The sequence below is a fragment of the Notolepis coatsorum genome (assembly GCF_963971535.1).
Source record: "Notolepis coatsorum genome assembly, chromosome: 1".
NCBI lineage: Eukaryota > Metazoa > Chordata > Actinopteri > Aulopiformes > Paralepididae > Notolepis > Notolepis coatsorum.
In genome coordinates, this window is record NC_140165.1 from 236161735 (window position 1) to 236179339 (window position 17605).

Consider the following 17605-nt stretch of genomic DNA (forward strand, 5'->3'; position numbering starts at 1 on the left):
TGGTAAATGTGAAATGGGACGAATGGAACAAACTTCCCACCAGTTAGGATAACCGAAACCCAACCAATCTTTCGCCATCGACTAAAGACACACTTCTTCAATCAATATCTGAAATAAAGAAAAACACTTCTTACTGTCCTCTACTATTATGCACTCTTCCTAATACTAATGTATCTACTACTATGCACTCGACACTGCACCACCCAATTTTCAACACTTTGATGAAAATTGTTACTCAGCTGAAAGAGTTGTACCCTTCCTGCTGACTTGTCGTACAGAACTTGTAAGTCGCTTTGGATAAAAGTGTCAGCTAAATGACAAAATTTCAAATCTGGCTGTCTGTACGTTTCAGAGCGTCAAGGGTGTCAAAACCTTCAAGGCAAAAAAGAAGAGGGGGGGTCGTTTTGGTCTGAAGAGGCTGAAGGAGAAGAAGAGCATGGAAGACGAGTCGGACAGAGAGTCTCCCTCCGGCCTGGAGCTCAATGACGTGGACGTGGAGTTCTCTCTCCCCAAGTTCAAGCAGAGGGCGGATGGGACGCCCGCGGTGGAGGCGGCCGGGGGAGCAGTGACCTCAGGGAAGAAAAAGAGGAGAATCAGGTTGGTGGTGTTTGTCTTTGGCTACGTTCACACTGCAACCAAAAGTGGCCCAAATCAGATTTTTCTTTTTGCTCATATGTGACTCGGATCTGTTTTTTTTCACTACAGTGTGAACAACAGCACAAATCGCATGGAATTTGATCTTTTCAATTCTGATTTGAGCCACTTTCATATTGGGGTCCTAAATCAAATACAGGTCTGATTTTTCTTTTTTTTTGGCTGAACAGTCTTTCATGTGACCTTTACGTCACTCTAGAGATTGACATTTTATGCCCATCTTCTTTATTGTTATTTTGTGTATGCGGGTCAGTTCAGGAGCATGACCAGTTCACACTGGAATCTGATTTTACATTACATTTGAAAGATAATGTGAACAGCCAAACAAAGAAAATCTGATCTGAGCAATAAATCAGAATTGAACACTAAGGCTTGTTGTTGTTGTTTGTCTTTTAATACATTTTCATGACCGCTGTGAATCCTATCCATATTCAATCCTGTCTATTCTATGAGGGTTTTAAATACTACATCATGTTTTCTTCTTCTCTTTCTCTCTCCCCTCTCATGCGCTTTCTCTCTATTTTCTCAGGTTCCCCGGAATGAAAACAAAGGTGTTCGCCGGAGGAGCCACGGGCGGGAAAGTGGAAACGGGGAAAGTCGAGGGACAGGTGGATATCTGTTCGCCTGACGCAGCTGGAGGCAAAATGAAAATCAAGGGAAAACCAAACAAGTTTGTAATCATGTTTCCTAAAACCAAGAAGACAAAGTCAGAACCTTCCTCGGCCACGGAGTCTGTGGACATGAAGCTATGCCCGCCGTCTGTGGAGTTCGGCTTATCTGGTAACAAGGACTGCGACCTCGAGCTGAAGGGGGGAAGCGGAGCGAAGTTTAAAAGTCCAAACGTGGAATTCTCGCTCCCCTCTGGGAAATCTGAAGTATCTTTGCCCACGATCGATGTGGATGTCGGCAAAGGAGACGCTAAGCTAAGGATGCCCAAGCTGAAGCTGCCTAAAGTCAGGCTCTCATGCCACTCTGATGAGGTCGACGGTGACATGAAAATCAAAGCTGAAAAGCCTGGTCTGAAAATGCCACATATCAACATAAAAGCTCCCCAGGCAGACCTTTCTCTGCCAAAGGTGACAGCGGGCATGGAGGGCGATATCAAAGCCCCCAGAGCAAAGGGGGGGCCTGAGATCGGCATTACCAAGCCTCACGTCACTGGGCCAAAGATAGAGGGCAGCGTGGAGGGGATAGAGATCTCGGGGAAAGGTCCAGCGATTAAGATACCATCCATGGACGTCTCTTTACCGAAGGTGGAATTGGATGTCGGACCGAGAGTTCCTGATGAGGTAGAGGGTCCCTTCTTTAGAGGACCCAACATCTCCATGCCAAAGGTTGATGTCTCCCTACCAAACATAGGATCGCCTGAGGTAGAAGCTGAAGGTCTGGGGATCGGAGGAAAAATCAAGCTACCTTCTGTTGACATCTCGCTGCCAAAGATGAAAGCACACGGAGGAGACGTGGAAATGGAGAGTTATGTTGGTGGAGGCGGGAAGTTCAAAATGCCAGATTTTGACATAGCTCTGCCTAAAGTTAAGTCTCCAAAGGGGGAGGTGGATATTGAGGGACCAGAAGTCAAAGGGGGCTTCCATTTGCCCAAAGTAGACCTGTCTCCTCCCAAAGGCAAAGTGGAAGGAGATATTGACATTGAAGGAGGCAAAGGAGGGAAATTTCAGCTTCCATCATTTGGTATCTCCCTCCCAAAAATGAAGGCATGTGAAGGAGTCAATATTGAGGGCCCAGAAATCAAAGGTGGAAAAATTGAAATGCCCAAAGTTGATATTTCCCTGCCCAAAGGCAAAATGGAGGGAGAGATTGATGTAGATGGGCATTCTGGGAAGGGAGGCAAATTCAAAATGCCTACCTTTGATATTTCCTTGCCAAAGGTGAAACTACCAGAGGGCCATGTTGACATAGAGGGGCCAGAGGTCAAGGGTGGTAAAATACAGATGCCACCTATTGACATATCCCTGCCAACAGGAAAAGCAGAGGGGGACATTGATATTGAGGCACCATCTGCTAAAGGAGGCAAGTTCAAAATGCCCTCATTTGACATCTCACTCCCCAAGATGAGGACATCGAGTGGTGATATCAATATAGTCGGCCCCGAGATCAAGGGAGGCAAATTTGAAATGCCAGATGTAGACGTTTCTCTTCCAAAAGGTAAATCTAAGGGCGAAATTGGTGTAGAGGGAAAGGGGGGGTATTTTAAAATGCCCTCCTTAAATATATCCCTTCCTAAAATGAAGTCACCCGAGGGGGGCGTCGATATAGAAGGGCCTGAAATCAAAGGTGGAAAAATCCAGATGCCTTCGGCTGATATTTCTCTTCCCAGTGGAAAGATAGAAGGGGATTTCAGTGTTGAAGGAAGCGATGGAAAAGGAGGCAAATTCACCATGCCCTCTCTAGACATTTCCCTTCCCAAAATGAAGCTGCCAGGAGGAGAGGTGAAGATCGAAGGCCCTGAAGCTAAAGGGAGAAAGATTGAAATGCCAGATATTGACATTTCACTTCCTAAAGGAAAAGTCGAAGGGGACTTGAACCTTGGGGTCAGTGGCGGCGGTAAGGGACTCAAGTTCAAGATGCCCACTTTTGACATCTCTCTCCCAAAGATGAAGTCCAAAGGAGAGGTTAATATTGAAGGCCCGGAGGTCAAGGGAGGGTCAAAGTTCAACATGCCATCACTCGACATCTCTCTGGAAGGTCCTGAAGCGAAAGGAGGAAAGTTCCATATGCCTTCTTTAGATGTATCGCTTCCAAAGACATCGAACATCGACATCGAAGGTCCTGAAGTGGGAGGAGGAAAGTTTGAGATGCCTTCAGTTGATTTATCGCTCCCCAAGGTCAAGTCACCTGAAGCTGATTTAAGCCTAGAGGGGCCTGAAATAAAAGGCGGGAAGGTTCAAATGCCCACAATTGACATTTCTCTACCCAAAGGAAAAGCAGAGGGTAACATAGATATCGAAGGACCTTCCGGAAAAGGAGGAACGTTTAAAATGCCAACATTTGATGTATCGTTACCGAAGGTAAAGATGCCCGAGGGTGAAGCCAGCCTTGAAGGGCCTGACGTGAAGGGCGGGAAGCTCAACCTGCCGTCAATGGATGTTTCTCTTTCAAGAGGAAAGGTGGAAGGAGCGGTGGGAGTTAAGAGCAAAGGAGGAAGGTTCCACATGCCCTCGATTGACTTCTGCCTTCCTAGAATGAAATCAAAAGGAGGTGTTGAAGGGCCTGAAGGTGGGAAAGTCAAAATGCCTTCGGTTGATATCTCACCTCCTAAAGGGAAGCTAGGGGGCGATATCAATGTCGAAGGGGGGAGTAAAGGGGGGAAGTTCAAGATGCCCTCTCTTCCCAAAGTGAAACTACCGGAAGGAGATGTGAAGATCCAGGGGCCTGAAGTTAAGGGTGGGAAGTTTGAGGTGCCGAAGATTGACCTCTCTCTCCCGAAAGGAAAAGCAGGGGGAGATGTTGATATTGAGGTTCATTCTGGAAAAGGTGGAAAGTTTGAGATGCCAACTGTAGATTTTTCTCTTCCTAAAGGAAAGGTCGAAGGTGATATTAATATTGAGGGCCCCGAAGGCAAAGGAGGCAAATTCAAAATGCCAACGTTTGACATTTCACTGCCGAAAATGAATCTCCCACAGGGTGATGTCAAATTGGAAGGACCGGAGATGAAAGGAGGGAAGTTTGAAATGCCATCCATTGACATATCACTTCCTAAAGGGAACATAGAAGGAGATATTAATATTGAGGGACCTGAAGGCAAAGGAGGCAAATTCAAAATGCCCAAATTTGACATTTCGCTTCCAAAGATGAATCTGCCAGAGGGAAATGTCAAATTGGAAGGACCAGATATGAAAGGAGGAAAGATTGACATGCCAACCATTGATATTTCTCTTCCAAAAGGAAAAGTAGAGGGAGACATCGACATTGAGGGACATGGGGGCAAAGGAGGCAAGTTTCACATGCCTTCACTCGATATATCTCTTCCTAAAATGAAGCTACCAGAGGGAGAGGCAAAGATCAAAGGCCCTGAAGTAAAAGGAGGAAAGTTTGAAATGCCATCCATTGATATTTCACTTCCCAAAGGAAAGGCAGAAGGAGATATTAATATTGAGGGTCCTGGAGGAAAAAAAGGGAAATTCAAAATGCCCAAATTTGACATATCTCTTCCAAAGATCAATCTGCCAGAAGGCAATGTCAAACTGGAAGGACCAGAGATGAAAGGTGGAAAGATTGATATGCCAACCGATGATATTTCATTCCCCAAAGGAAGATTAGAGGGAAATATTGATATTGAAGGGCCATCTGGAAAAGGAGGGAAATTCAAAATGCCCAAATTTGACATTTCCCTTCCAAAGATGAATCTGCCAGAAGGAAATGTCAAACTGGAAGGACCAGAGATGAAAGGGGGGAAGATTGATATGCCAACCATTGATGTTTCACTCCCCAAAGGAAAGGTAGAGGGAGACATTGACATTGAGGGACATGGGGGCAAAGGAGGCAAGTTCCACATGCCTTCAATCGATATCTCGCTTCCAAAAATGAAATCAAAGGGAGCCGACATCAACATTGAAGGACTTGAAGGTGGAAAGTTCAACATGCCGTCACTTGATATCAACCTTCCTAAAATCAAGACACCGGAGGGAGAATTCAATGTAGAGGGACTGGATGTGAAGGGAGGGAAATTCCACATGCCGACCATTGACGTTTCACTTCCCACTGGAATGGCGGAGGGAGATTTGAACATTGAGGGAGGTGGTGGGAAAGGAGGCAAGTTCACCATGCCTTCACTAGACATCTCTCTTCCCAAGATGAAGCTACCAGAGGGAGAGGTGAAGATTAAAGGCCCTGAAGCTAAAGGTGGAAAGTTTGAAATGCCAAGCATTGACCTATCACTCCCCAAGGGGAAGGTGGAGGGTGACATACATGTGGACGTCCCAGAGGGGAAAGGAGGCAAATTCAAAATGCCCAAATTTGACATTTCACTTCCAAAGATGAATCTACCCCACGGTGGTGTCAAATTGGAGGGGCCTGACATGAAAGGAGGGGAGGTCGAGCTGCCATCCATTGATATCTCCTGTCCCAAAGGAAAGGCAGGGGGGGAGTTTGAGGTGGAGGGGCCTGGGGGAAAAGGGGGGAAATTGTATTTGCCCTCTCTCGATATATCTCTCCCAAAAATGAAATCCAAGGGAGAAGTCGACATTGAAGGACCCGAAATCAAGGGAGGAAAGTTCAACATGCCTTCATTTGACATTTCGCTGCCTAAGATGAAATCACCGGAGGGAGAGGTCAATATCGAGGGGCCTGACGCTAAAGGAGGCAAATTCAAAATGCCCAAATTTGACATTTCGCTTCCAAAGATGAATCTGCCAGAAGGAAATGTCAAACTGGAAGGACCAGAGATGAAAGGAGGGAAGATTGACATGCCAACCATTGATGTTTCTCTTCCAAAAGGAAAAGTAGAGGGAGACATCGACATTGAGGGACATGGGGCCAAAGGAGGCAAGTTTCACATGCCTTCACTCGATATCTCTCTTCCTAAAATTAAGCTACCAGAGGGAGAGGCAAAGATCGAAGGCCCTGAAGTAAAAGGAGGAAAGTTTGAAATGCCATCCATTGATCTTTCACTTCCCAAAGGAAAAGCAGAAGGAGATATTAATATTGAGGGTCCTGGGGGAAAAGGAGGGAAATTCAAAATGCCCAAATTTGACATTTCCCTTCCAAAAATCAATCTGCCAGAAGGGAATGTCAAACTGGAAGGACCAGAGATGAAAGGTGGAAAGATTGATATGCCCAAAATGGACGTCTCACTCCCTAGAATTGCGGGGCACGGTGATATTGAAGTAGATGCATCTGGTAAAAAAGGTGGTGGGTTCCATATGCCAACTCTTGATATTAATCTCCCCAAGTTTGATCTTGACCTCAGCCTCCCCTCTGGAAACAAGAACAAAGGCATCAAAGTGGACACCAGTAGTCCTGATGCATCAGGAGGTTTTGAGATGTCTGGTCCCCATCTTAAAATGCCTTTGTTGCCGAAGATGGGCGCAAAAGGCAAAGGTGATATAGACGCCGACCTTAGTCTCAAAGGAGACATAAAACCACCCAAGGTGAAAGTGAAGGGTTTGGACATTGAGGCAGGGGCAGTAGAGGGTACAGGCGGGTCCATAAAACTCCCCACTGTCAAACTACCCACCGTTGACATCTCAGCTCCTAAGGTGGATCTCGACTTTGGCCTATCCAAGCCTAAAGGAGACGATGTAGAGATAGAGCTGCTGAAGGCAGAGGGAGGGAGACCTTCCTCTGGAGGCAGCTTTGACTTGCCCGACATCTCTCTAAAACTGCCCAAGTTCTCTCTCCCCAAGTTTGGTGGGAAATCCAAAAGTGGAGATTGGGAGATGGAAGCGCCCAAAGGAAACGCCTCCCTCAGCCCACCGCAAGCGGAGGTCCGGGCACCGTCAGTAGAGTTTGATGGAGACGGAAAAGTGAAAGTGAAAGTGAAAAAGTCTAAAATAAAAATGCCATCATTTGGATTCTCTAAAAAGAATGCAGATGTGTCTGGTCCTGAGGGGAACATTAAAGTGAAGAAAGGGAAAATAGACATTCCTAAACCAGAGATCAACGTAGAGGGTCCTGAAGATAAAGCCAAATACAAACTGAAATTCCCAAAATTTAAAATGGCATCACCAAAAGCTAAACTGCCAGAGGGAGAGATAGATGCTGCGCTGGAGGGAGACGTGGGGGCGAAGGGTGGCTTCCATGCACCCGATGTCACAATCAAAATGCCCAAGTTTTCCATGCCGGGATTTGGATCTAAAGATGCACACATAGGCAAACCAAGTGGTGACCTTGATGCCAAGGCCAAGCTCAAGATGCCCTCTGTTGAGCTGTCTCTGCCAGCTGGCAAGACACCAGAGACAGAGATCCTTCTCCCGAGAGCAGAGGTGGATGTCTCGGAAGCCGACATCCGAGGCTATGAGGGAAATCTGAAAATCCCCCAAATGCCAACGATTGTCCCCAAAGTAGACTTGGACGTGTCCCTGCCCAAGATTAAGCATGATGCAAAGATTGAGGGGGAAGGAGGCAAATTCAAGATGCCAAATATCAAAATGCCCGACATTGACCTGTCCCTTCCTAAAGGAAGAATGGGTAACATCGAAGGAGGTAAGATCGGAGCCGAAACAGAAGGAGGGAGATTCAAAATGCCCCAAATCAACATGCCCAACGTGGATATTTCACTGCCAAAAGGAAAGACTGGGAAGATTGAAGGACCAGAAGTGGAACTGAAAGGAGAGGGAGGGAAATTCAAGATGCCACACATTACAATGCCATCAATAGACATTTCCCTTCCCAAAGGGAAATCTGGGGATCTCAATGCACCTGATGTTGAAATAGAGGGAGGAGGAAAGTTTAAAATGCCTCATGTTAAAATACCCAATATTGACATATCTCTCCCTAAAGGAAAAACTGGAAAGATTGAAGGACCGGATATTGAGATGGAAGGAGGAGGTGGGAAATTCAAAATGCCTCATGTCAAAATGCCACATGTTGACATATCTCTGCCTAAAGGACAAACTGGCAAGATCGACACGCCAGACATAGATGTAGAGGTCGGGGGAGAGGGAGGCAGGTTCAAGATGCCTGGTATTAAAATGCCAAAAGTCGATATTTCATTGCCCAAAGGAACAGGCAAGATTGAAGGTCCAGAAGTTGAGATGGAGGGAGAGGGAGGAGGAAAATTCAAGATGCCTCACATGAAAATGCCTGGTTTTGACATATCTCTGCCCAAGGGAAAATCTGGAAAGATTGAAGGGCCTGATGTTGAAATAGAGGGAGGAAAATTCAAGATGCCACACATGTCAATGCCCTCGGTAGACATTTCATTACCAAAAGGGAAGTCTGCAAAGCTTGAAGGTCCAGAAGTAGAAATAGAGGGAGAGGGTGGAGGAAAATTCAAGATGCCTCACATGAAAATGCCTGTTTTCGACATATCTCTGCCGAAAGGAAAACTGGGAAAGATTGAAGGTCCAGAAGTAGAAATAGAGGGAGATGGAGGGAAGTTCAAGATGCCACATGTCAAAATGCCACATATTGACATTTCTCTTCCAAAAGGAAAATCTGGAAAGATCGAAGGACCTGATGTTGAAATAGAGGGAGGGGGAGGAGGGAAATTCAAGATGCCTCATATGAAAATGCCTGATTTTGACATATCTCTGCCCAAAGGTAAATCTGGAAAGATTGAAGGTCCAGAAGTAGAAATAGAAGGAGAGGGAGGGAAATTCAAGATGCCACACATTTCAATGCCCTCTGTAGACATTTCACTGCCAACGGGAAAATCTGGAAAGCTTGAAGGTCCAGAAGTTGACATTGAGGGAGAGGGAGGGAAGTTCAAGATGCCACATGTCAAAATGCCACATGTAAACATATCTCTTCCAAAAGGAAAATCTGGAAAGATCGAAGGACCTGAAGTTGAGATGGAGGGAGGGAAATTCAAGATGCCTCATATGAAAATGCCTGATTTTGACATATCTCTGCCCAAAGGAAGATCTGGAAAGATCGACAGGCCTGATGTTGAAATGGAGGGAGGAGGTAAATTCAAGATGCCACACATGTCAATGCCCTCTGTAGACATTTCGTTACCAAAAGGAAATTCTGGAAAGCTTGAAGGTCCAGAGGTTGACATTGAGGGAGAGGGAGGGAAGTTCAAGATGCCACACATGAAAATGCCTGATTTTGACATATCTCTGTCCAAAGGAAGATCTGGAAAGATCGAAGGTCCAGAAGTAGAAATAGAGGGAGGGAAGTTCAAGATGCCACATGTCAAAATGCCACATGTCAAAATGCCACATATTGACATTTCTCTTCCAAAAGGAAAAACGGGAGACATCGACACACCTGAAATGGAGTTGGAGGGTAAGGGGGGGAAATTCAAGATGCCCCACATGACGATGCCCTCTGTAGATTTTTCACTGCCAAAAGGAAAGATTGATGGTCCAGAAGTAGAGGTCACGGGAGAAGGAGGGACATTCAAGATGCCGCATATGAAAATGCCTGACATATCACTGCCCAAAGGGAAGGCTGGGAGGATCGAGGGCCCAGAGGTAGAACTCAAAGGAGAGGGAGGGAGATTCCATATGCCACATATTACAATGCCATCAGTAGATGTTTCCCTGCCCAAAGCAAGATTCGGGAATATCAATTCACCAGGAGTAGACATCGAGGGAGAGGGAGGGAAGTTCCAAATGCCTCATGTCAAAATGCCAAATGTGGATATTTCACTTCCCAAAGGAAAATCCGGAAAGGTCGATGCCCCGGATGTGGATATAGATGTGGAGGGAGGGGGAGGGAGATTCAAAATGCCTCACGTAAAAATGCCACATGTTGACATAAATCTCCCTAAAGGAAAAACTGGAAAGATTGAAGTACCGGACATTGAAATGGAAGGAGGAGGTGGAAGATTCAAAATGCCTCACGTCAAAATGCCAAATATTGACATAAATCTCCCTAAAGGAAAAACTGGAAAGATTGAAGGACCGGACATTGAGATGGAAGGAGGGGGAGGTGGGAAATTCAAAATGCCTCATGTCAAAATGCCGCATGTTGACATATCTCTGCCTAAAGGACAAACTGGGAAGATCGACACGCCAGACATAGATGTAGAGGTCGGGGGAGAGGGAGGCAGGTTCAAGATGCCTGGTATTAAAATGCCAAAAGTCAATATTTCATTGCCCAAAGGAACAGGCAAGATTGAAGGTCCAGAAGTTGAGATGGAGGGAGAGGGAGGAGGAAAATTCAAGATGCCTCACATGAAAATGCCTGATTTTGACATATCTCTGCCCAAAGGAAAATCTGGAAAGATTGAAGGGCCTGATGTTGAAATAGAGGGAGGGGGAGGTAAATTCAAGATGCCACACATGTCAATGCCCTCTGTAGACATTTCATTACCAAAAGGGAAGTCTGGAAAGCTTGAAGGTCCAGAAGTAGAAATAGAGGGAGAGGGAGGAGGAAGATTCAAGATGCCACACATGAAAATGCCTGATTTCGACATATCTCTGCCGAAAGGAAAACCTGGAAAGCTTGAAGGTCCAGAAGTTGACATTGAGGGAGAGGGAGGGAAGTTCAAGATGCCACATGTCAAAATGCCACATGTAGACATTTCTCTTCCGAAAGGAAAATCTGGAAAGATTGAAGGTCCAGAAGTTGACATTGAGGGAGAGGGAGGGAAGTTCAAGATGCCACATGTCAAAATGCCACATGTAGACGTTTCTCTTCCGAAAGGAAAATCTGGAAAGATTGAAGGACCTGAAGTTGAGATGGAGGGAGGAGGGAAATTCAAGATGCCTCATATGAAAATGCCTGATTTTGACATATCTCTGCCAAAAGGGAAATCTGGAAAGATTGAAGGGCCTGATGTTGAAATAGAAGGAGGAAAATTCAAGATGCCACATGTGTCAATGTCCTCTGTAGATGTTTCATTACCAAAAGGGAAGTCTGGAAAGCTTGAAGGTCCAGAAGTAGAAATAGAGGGAGAGGGAGGAGGAAGATTCAAAATGCCACACATGAAAATGCCTGATTTTGACATATCTCTGCCGAAAGGAAAATCTGGAAAGCTTGAAGGTCCAGAAGTTGACATTGAGGGAGAGGGAGGGAAGTTCAAGATGCCACATGTCAAAATGCCACATGTAGACATTTATCTTCCAAAAGGAAAATCTGGAAAGATTGAAGGGCCTGATGTTGAAATAGAGGGAGAGGGAGGAGGAAGATTCAAGATGCCTCATATGAAAATGCCCGGTTTTGACATATCTCTGCCCAAAGGAAAATCTGGAAAGATTGAAGGGCCTAATGTTGAAATAGAGGGAGGTAGATTCAAGATGCCACATGTGTCAATGCCCTCTGTAGACATTTCATTACCAAAAGGAAAGTCTGGAAAGCTTGAAGGACCAGAGGTTGACATTGAGGGAGAAGGAGGAAGGTTCAAGATGCCACATGTAAACATCTCCCTACCAAAGGGAAAGGCTGATGTTGAAGGGCCTGAGATGGCGGGAGGTAAATTCAAAATGCCACATGTGTCAATGCCTTCGGTAGATTTCTCACTACCAAAAGGAAAGTTTGACGGACCAGAGGTTGACATTGAGGGAGAGGGAGGGAAGTTCAAGATGCCACATGTCAAAATGCCACATGTAAACATATCTCTTCCTAAAGGAAAAGCAGATGTCAATGTGCCAGATATGGAAGTGGAGGCAGAAGGAGGCAAGATTAAGATGCCACATATCAAGATGCCTAACGTGAATGTATCATTGCCTACAATGAAATCTAGAGAAATTGAAGGTCCAGAGGTGGACGTAAAAGCAGAGGGAGGCAAATTTAAAACGCCACATATCAAGATGCCAAAGGTAGATATATCACTGCCGAGCGGGAAATACGCCGATTATGACGCTGAAGTCAAACTACCGAGTGCCAAAGGAAAGGGCAACATTAAAGGGCCCTTGATGTGGACTGATCTGGACCTTGACGTGAACTCCGGTAAACCTACGCTAGAGGCAGAGGCTCATGGGAAAGTAGACCGGCACGCTGAGGGTGAGCACAAAGGTCTGAGACTGAAGATGCCCACGATAAACATCGAAGGGCCTAAAGGAGACCTGGAGCTGGACATAGGCCTACACAGAGGAGAGGGAAAGAAGGACAAGAAGAAAATAGAACTACCCGACATAGATCTCGACGCGTCCGGCCCCGGCGGCAAAGTGAAAAGTCCTAAAGTGAAAGGTACGAAGTTCAAGATCGGAATGCCTAAAATGAAGCACAGTGGAGACGCGACGGTGGACGTGAAGGCATCGGGGAATGAGAAAGAAAACGAAGGGGTGAGCGGTCGATTCAAAATCAAAAAGACCAAACTCAAAGGGAACGTCGAGTTGCCCGAAGGCGAGGTTGACGGTTCGGCGCTGCCAAATATCTCCCTCCCTGGCGTGGAGTTCTCAGGTCCCTCAATTTCTGGCCAGGGAGAAGCCCACAGCAGACAAACCGAAGACAAAGATCATATTAAAATACAGATGCCAAAGGTTACGTTACCAACTGTTAGTTTGAAGACCAAACAAGGTTCAGAGTCCACGAAAGCAGAAGGAGACGGTGGTCTTTCGTTACCCAACTTGGAAATCAAAGCCCCCAGGATACCAGATATAGATTTTGATATCGGATCATCGCAGGATGAAGACGGTGATGTGGGAACAGGCCAGAAAATCAAAATCCCTAAATTTGGTATCCCACTGCCCGGCATCTCCTCTCCTCAGGGTAAAATGAACGTCCACGGGCCGGAGATCCGGTATGAAGGCCCTAAGATGCCCAAAGTAAAGAAAGCAGTGTTTGTGTTGGTGAATCCTCCTCAAACAGACCACGCTGCAGTGTCCACAAGCTTCCCAGGAGGAGAGGAACAAACGGCAGAGGTGGAGACGCGAGATGTCAAAGTTAAAATGCCTAAAATCAAAATCACGGGAGGCTACAAAGATAAAGGCGTGGTTGTGAGCGCAGAGGGGGAGGAGGAGAGGTCGAAGGGAGGAAAGATTAAAATGCCCAAAGTCTCCTTCTCTCCCGGCAAGACAGGCTCCTTTGATGTCACAGGTTCAAGTTCAAGCCTCAACGGTGAGAAAGATGCGAGTTTCCCTAACGGATCTAAGGACGACAAGGGCAAGTTCGGTGGTAAAATCAAACTGCCCAAGGTTGAATTCACCTCTCCTTATGGCAAGACGGGTGGTGGGGAGGAAGATGCCGAACTTGGTGCCAAACTAGTGAAAGATTCTTCACCGGGAATAGCAGATGGAGAGGGAAAAGGACTAAAGGTCGAATCAGGCAAGATGTCGTTCGGTTTCAGCAAGAAGAAGGGCGGGAAGGGAGAAGGAGACGACGACGACAAAGAGGAGGAGACGAGGGGTTTGGTCACATCTCACGCCAGGACAGAGATGCTCGACAGGGACAGTTCAGAGTCTCCAGACCCACACTCCGCAGGCTACGCTATGGACTTCAGCTCGAGAAAGGTCGAGGCTTGGAGCACGACAACACATGCCGAGATGGGAGAGGAGACTGAGGAGAGAGAGTCTTCCTCCTGGTTCAAGGTCCCCAAGTTCAGCCTGAAGCCCCACTCCACAGGTAGGGATGTTTTTCATTTCATTTTATTTTTATTTATTTGTACATGGAATTGTTACAGCCCAACAGTACATATAGTTCACTTAATTAATATGCTCCACTAAATTCCATGGCCGAAAGGAACGGGAAGAAGAAAATTCGTATTGTACCTGCCCCTACACACATACAGTACACTGATAGACAGAAGTGCAATGTTTACCAAACAAAATGTACATTTATTTTGCAGAAATGGAAACATCAACACAATTAAATGAACATAAATACATTTAGTGTATCTATCAGCTAAATTGCATATTTAGGTTCATGCATTTATACACACACTTATCTATATATGTATTTATAATGTATTATTCTATATTATACTTCTATATACTATACTATATAATTGTATTATTATTTTATTATAATATAACTAAATCATACTATTTATACTACACTATATTATATTGTTTAGTGTGTGCGCACGCATGTGTGTTTCAGTGTAATTACAGTGAGTGGACAATATTTTCTGCCGATATACATTAGATGCACTTGTGTTATTGCAAAGGTTATTGTTCTGTTTTTCCTCTGCTATACTGTACCTCAGATTAAGTTTCCAATACCTGCTCTCTTTTCCTCCTTTCCTCTCCTCTCCTCCTCCTCCTCTCTTCCTTCTCCCTCCAGGCTTCCTACAGATCACCCCGGAAAGCTCTCCCCAGGCCAGGCACAGGGGTGAGGTGGTGGGACACGAGGGGGAGGTCTCCGGGACCTTTCGCCTGCACACCTCGGGGATGGACTACACCACCCAAAAGATGACTGAGGAGCATGACGTCTCATCCATCGAGGGGGGAACCGTCACCATGGTGACCAAGACCACCAGAACCACCCGCCACATGGTCGCCACGGAGATGCGGACGGGTGAAGCCACAAGCACCACAAGCACCACCACAACGACGGCAGCTCACAGGACGTCAGAGTACGAATAATGATGTGGTAGAGATGACGTAGAGAAAGAATATTCTAAAGGTTGCTGACAAGTCCATTTTTGGAATTTGCTATTCTGTGGCACCTACTGTATACAATGTTCTTTTAGAGCTAAACCTGCACCGGAGCAATTTGCTTTAAATGAACAATTCACTCTTTGAAATTTAAAAGAGAAACTTTTCGTCAACCGTCGCTGTAACAGAGTAATATATTTCCCCTTCCTTTTTGTTTTTTTTATTTTTATTTTAAATGTGACCACTGTTTATTTTTTTCTTTTTTTTTACTGTTTTTCAAAGTTTTGTTTAGTGCTGTCCTTATAATATATCATATTTTGTTTTTGGTTTACTGGCTTCAATCTGAATGTAAACATGCTGATGTCATATTGATTGATTGATTATTTATTGTTGTTTATATGTTTCGCTCAAAGTGCTAAGATAAGTCACTTTCATATGAATTCACCATCATGGATTTGATCATGATTTTATAATCGGCGATTAAAAACCATTTCATTTCGAACCAGAATATAGCTAAGTAATATTTCTGTAAATACATTTATATAATTGCTGTCCCTCCAAAGACTCATGTAATTATTTCCATATCAATGAACAACCGGAAGTAGAAAAGAGGACATTCTGTGACTTGATGTCCTCCTCTGCTAGCTAGGCTTAAAAGCAAGTGTGAGCTTTACGAGTTTATATTATAATTCTCTGCCTATCTTTATTCATTTCTTTTGACATTCATAATGTCTTTTGACATTTATATAATTTAATTATCTTAGCCCACCTATAAAACTGAGGCACTGGAAGAGGCTGCTGCAATGACAGTTTTGGACAGAGTGGCTGCCTCCACCTCACAGAAAAGCCATTTAACAAACACATGTTCTCCTACGACAAATCTTTAAAGTAGGCCACACAAACCCTCTGGGATTAAGATGACGTCATAGATCTTTTATCCTGATCTCTTTCTGAGATTTCTTGATTTTTTTTTCCCTTTATGTTTTGGTTGGTAGATACTAGTATGAAAAATGTGTGCATAACTGCATGGAGCAAGACAACTCACACACTGTGTCAAAAGAAATTATCAAGTTTTCATTAACCATTTTTAACACCTATTTTGCAGGTGAGAAATAGATATAGAATGGTAGAGATAACATGACATGTGGAGAGATAACGCACACACTCAGTAGTAGCCGATCTATATGTATAGAGAGATTTTTACAATGACCTTTCCGGTTCCATCATGTCTTTCAAATATTTTATTTTTCAGCGCATTGCGGCTTCACTTTAAACAGTTTTCAGAGCCAAGTGTTTTATCGAAGCTGCATTAGAGAGAATGTTGTTTAAGGTATTATTAATAAACATTAATATTCACATAAAAAGGAATTCAAGTTGTTGTATTCGTTTATTTATTGTGTCTTTCTCTGACTCGTGGATTGACTGAATTGGACACATGGGTCTTATTTGGTTATCGGTCCTTGGGGTTTCCTAAAATAAGATAAGATATTCCTTTATTGATCCCCTTTGGGAATTTTAGGCATCATGGGGGGGGTGGGGGTTACAGGTATAGGCAGGGTAATAGTAGAAACACATGACATAAATATAGGCAATACAATTACCCCATAACCAGCATCTCCTTCTCCGGTCATGACCTTCCCCTCTCATCCATATAGTCACCAACCTGGGTGTGAAAATTGACCCTCACCTAAACTATGAGGCCCACATTAAACACCTGTGCAAAACCTCCTTTTTCCACCTCAGGAACATTGCCAAAATCCGTCCCACACTCACCCTCCCAGATGCTGAAAAACTTGTCCACGCCTTTGTCTCCTCCATGCTGGATTACTGTAACGCACTTCTCATCAGGATTCCTAGCAAGAGCCTCCAGAGGCTCCAATACATCCAAAACAGCGCTGCTAGGATCCTGATGCCCGTCCCCACAGGACCAAGCTCCGCACCATGGGTGACCGGGCCTTCTGCTCGGCTGCTCCTCGCCTGTGGAATGCCCTCCCTGACTACCTGAGAGCACCACAGACCACCGATTATTTTAAAAGAGGACTAAAAACCTACCTCTTCACCAAAGCTTTTTCTTTTATACATGCCTTTGTGTGTTTTATCCCTTTTTTGTATGTTTTTATGCCTTGTTTTGTTTTTTTGCCTATGTTTTTAAAGCCTATGTTTACCCTGTAGCTTGAGATTGAGATTTGGTACCAAATGTAAAGTGCTGTGCATTACAATTTAAATTTATTATTATTATTACAATTTGATTTGAATAAAAAAAATATTTAAAAAAATATATATAAACAGTGTAAACGATATAATTAACTCTGAATATAACAATATGAGAAAAGTAAACCATGTAATCAAAGGTGCAAATGAGGGTCTGTATGCCGCCCTATCAGTTATATAATTATACGTTCAAATAAATAAAGGCATTTCTAAATATGATGGCTTATAACGATTAAAATAAGCAGCATACATCCACTTTAAATCAATTAGATCCGTAAGCACGTTTTGTGTCCAATCGCGTTTAATTATTAATACGATACGAATGGGGTCCATAGTTACATTATCTCTATAATAGTTGAGCATTGTGTTGCCTGAGAAAACAGCGTCCTCTTGTGGACTCGATTGCAAAGCTACACCGGTGGGAGGCTGCTGTGACGTCGCCTTCCGCGGCAGCCAAGCATGGACATACACGTGACCTTTACAGAAGGCGACCGTGAAGGGCATGTCACTCCTTCTCATTAGGCCTCCTAATATATTATCTTAATCGCCAAGAAATTGCTTAGGTCCATATACACTGTCCTTGAGGTTTATTTATAGGCTAGCCGTAGCCGACATGGGTCGAAATCTCATCC

General features: G+C 44.5%; 1 protein-coding gene across 1 annotated transcript in view; it reads left to right on the forward strand.

The window, feature by feature from the left end:
• LOC311224334 (uncharacterized protein) overlaps window positions 1-16112 on the forward strand; it is a gene marked incomplete at its 5' end in the record, with an annotated part of 40658 nt that extends 24546 nt beyond the window's left edge. Inside the window, 3 exons of the mRNA XM_084309289.1 lie at window positions 353-597; window positions 1184-13788; window positions 14449-16112. Coding sequence (XP_084165415.1) covers window positions 353-597; window positions 1184-13788; window positions 14449-14750 — 13152 coding nt within the window. The 3' untranslated portion in view covers window positions 14751-16112. The remainder of the gene's footprint in view (window positions 1-352; window positions 598-1183; window positions 13789-14448) is intronic.
• Between the last annotated feature and the right edge of the window lie 1493 nt (window positions 16113-17605).